The sequence below is a fragment of the Fusarium phalaenopsidis genome, assembly GCF_050370095.1.
Source record: "Fusarium phalaenopsidis strain FUZ10S chromosome Unknown contig_32330, whole genome shotgun sequence".
NCBI classification, from domain to species: domain Eukaryota; kingdom Fungi; phylum Ascomycota; class Sordariomycetes; order Hypocreales; family Nectriaceae; genus Fusarium; species Fusarium phalaenopsidis.
The window spans coordinates 275,117-278,530 of NW_028145392.1; the positions used below are offsets into that span (position 1 = coordinate 275,117).

The window sequence follows — 3,414 nt, forward strand, 5'->3', positions numbered from 1 at the left end:
AAAGGAGGATTGATCTAGGTTCCGAAGTCCCTTTCAAAAAGGTCCCTAAGGTCGTCCAGGAGGGATTCGCTAAGCTGGAGGGGTACTACACCAAGACAGATTTGAGTGCAGTCCGACACTTGACTCTGGCTTACAGCTGTTTGGTAGACTGCCTAGGCGATCCGCTCTGTGATCTAATGCTTATGCTGGCGCTGACATTCGCGGCCTGCACGGTGACACCGCAGATTGGAGAGGGGGAAGCTGAGTTTCGTCCGACTAAGAAAAAGAAGGACTCAGACATGCTGGCAGCGGCAATGGTTACGCGGATGCTCTGGTTTATACGGAGTGAAGCATTTCCGTGGGAAGAAAACGACAAGGGTGTGTTACCAGTCGCTAAGATGACGCGAAAACTTGGTGAGTCCGATCCACGGATGCACTTGAATGTTATGAGGCTGATCGTTTCTGCGTCACTTCCCCCTCCCTCTCCCTTCTCTATCTCTGTCTCTCTCTGTCTCTCTCTGTCTTGTTATCTCTCTTCCTGGGATATAAATAGCTGATGTCTTTGTGGAAATGCAGAGAATAGAGGGTTTAATAATCGCGGATTGCAGAAGCTTGGATGGATAGACGTGTCGGGTAACCGTCGAACGCCACGGACGACGGAGTCGAAGCTCAGACCGGAAGAGGAGCTTTACGAGGACCGCAAGAGATTGATTTCTGCAATGAAGAATGCGGAAAAGTTCATCTCCTTGGTATTTGGAAGCGACGATGAGGCTTGGGTAGCTCGGTGTTCTTCGATTATTCGGGATAGGCGATAATGACCGTGACCGTAATTGACATAGTTTGGGGGGTGGATGGAAGGGGGGAGATGAAACTCTCTCCATTTCTTGTTTTATCAGGCTATTAGAGAGATACCGGAGAGGTGCGGGGTTGTAGGAGAGGCCTAGGCGCCTATGGGAGCAGGGCGGCTGTTCGTTGTAGTCACGTTGCATATCCTCAATCCAACAACAACCAAGCTTGAGGATAAGTAGCAGCAGCAGGGTAGGTAGCATAATCTCAAGGGTCACGTGATATGGAACCATAACCTGCAGTAGTCAGAGGGAGAGAGCAGGGTTCTCAATAGTTCTGAATAAATCTTCTTTTTTCACGGCAAATACCAGTTACCTCAACTCTTAGCAAACTATAGCAGAATTACACTCACGGCCAACGCATACATCCGGCATTACTAGTTATGACAGCTACAGAACTCTACACGATCGCGCTCGAGCGGTCCACGCAGCCAGATCTACCAACAGAGCACAACGAGGTTCCGCACCGCATGGCACGGCTATCAGATACAGACCGCGCAGCCTGCGAAGGATGGCTCCAGGAGATGAACTTCCTCCGCCCAGGGGAGGCAGAGGACGATGAAGTCTGGGAAAGGATCAAGAGAAACTGGATCGGATACCTATCGGCGACGAGCCCCACGCCGGATGCAGCGCTGGCACCGAACCGCAAGGTTGTGCAGTTCAGGAGTGGCGGCGAGGATGCGAGAGAGCAGAGACGCAGGTTTGTCCAGGATCGTCAGAGGCGCATGATCATCCAGTCGGCCTTCTGGAACGGGCTGGACGGGATAGAGGCCATGACGGAGCGATGGCCACGGGCGGCGCGGGCCGCATTGAACAGCATGGATGAGAGCGGGGAAGATGAGGGTCGAGGTGCGTTTGAGAGCCTCGCGGCCGTCTGCGACCTCAGTCGGCGACGACGATACCAGTCCATCTGGACGAGCCTGGTGGGGTTCATCGCTCATTCGCAAGACGAGGGCACGTTGGAGGAGATGGGTATGCGGTTGACGGAGAGCCAGATCGACGACATCCTAGATATCGAGCAAGAGGTCTGGCAGGTGGATCTCAAGGCGATAGCGCGGAGGCGGGAGAAGGGAGGGTTCGAGGGCGTCTGGGCACCGATCCAGCTGCTGCTTATGAAGGCGTTGAGGAAGCCTAAGTCGACGCCGCGGAACAACCCGCTCGTGTGGTGGATTGCGGTCCTCGCCCGATCGGCGGTGTCGGGGGATGATGGCGATAGGGACTTTATCAGCCGAGGGCGGTTCCACAAGAACCCGATGCCGATGGATATCGACCTCGGGGAACGGCTGCGAGCGATAGTGCACTACAGCAAGGTCATTGTGCTCGACGATGCCTTCTCGACCTGGCCGGAAGAATCAGGGTGGATGATGGAGGTGCAGAGCAGGCTGAATATGGTGAGTATCGAATGGATCAACGACGAGGGGGGTTCTAGGCCAGATGGACCACCCGGTGATGGCGGGCCGGTGTATTCGACGGATGCGTGGCGGTCCGTGGTGGCACACATAGCCGAACAGACGAAGAAGTATCTTGGGGGGAAGCAGAGGACGGCGATATATAGGTTGCGAATGTTGGCTAATGCGATGGGGTAGGTATAAGAGGATAAGTAGTCTATGGCTTATGATTATTAGGCGTAAACTAGGCACTACCTAATCAGGGTGGTAGAGGGGAAATAATTTATAGATCTATTATTCTCCTATCCTAGCGCTCTAGTAATCAAAAGGTATCTAAGGCCTAACTAGTTATTGCCTTAAGAAGAAGAATAATACCTAAAAATAACTAGAAACTAAAAGAAAACCCTCAGTTCTCATAATAACCATATATAACTACCTCCCAGGCGATATCTAGCTACCTTTGAATGAACCAGAGGGCAAGTCCTGGCTCAGAGAAGGGCTAATTTATACCATATAGGCTTAGTTAGCGGCGATAAAACGGCTAGAGTGGCTTTACCTGTGCGTGCTGTCTGGACTCTCAATCTTATCAATCAGCGCCATTCTATAAATAAGTACGATACATGAGGCCTTAGACGAACTTACGGGTTGCAATGAGTAATATTATAATTAATCCTGAATTGCAATAAGCTTGATGAACTGTTTTTTTCCCCTTCTGGAAGGATATTTCAAGCAAACCTGCTTCTTCCTTATTCTCTGCTCTACGGTAAAACATATAATCTAGGTTCTTAATTATTATCGCTTTATATTCTTTATTATATAATAAGAACTCTATATGGCTATTTAAAGGGTAGCTAGTAATAATAGAGACTATAGGGAATAAGAACTAGGGCTTTTATGCAAGTCTGGCAAAGATATATATAATAGCTAGTACGACAAAGAATATACCAAGACCGGGCATTAATAGAAAAAGCCAGCGCAACAACCTCCAAACCCCCAGACCTAATAGTCATCCATATAACTTATCCGTGACATCCACGATGACGGTGCCAGAGGCAGGATCGCGCATATACGGTCCTACCTCTGGATCATTGAGAGGGCTCATGTCTGGGTTGCATACCCAAATGACTGGACGTCCGAAAGGTATGGTTATGCTTCTTCCATCTTGTTCCTCGACGAAAAGCTGCATTTGACAGCCAGCCAGA

General features: G+C 50.2%; 1 protein-coding gene across 1 annotated transcript; it reads left to right on the forward strand.

Moving 5' to 3' along the window:
* Positions 1-1,207: 1,207 nt before the first annotated feature.
* Positions 1,208-2,416, forward strand: LRP88_13014 (uncharacterized protein; the record flags this gene model as incomplete). Its single annotated transcript, XM_083249398.1, has 2 exons — positions 1,208-2,215; positions 2,411-2,416. 2 exons carry the CDS (start codon positions 1,208-1,210, stop codon positions 2,414-2,416), a joined length of 1,014 nt encoding a protein of 337 aa, XP_083094883.1.
* Between the last annotated feature and the right edge of the window lie 998 nt (positions 2,417-3,414).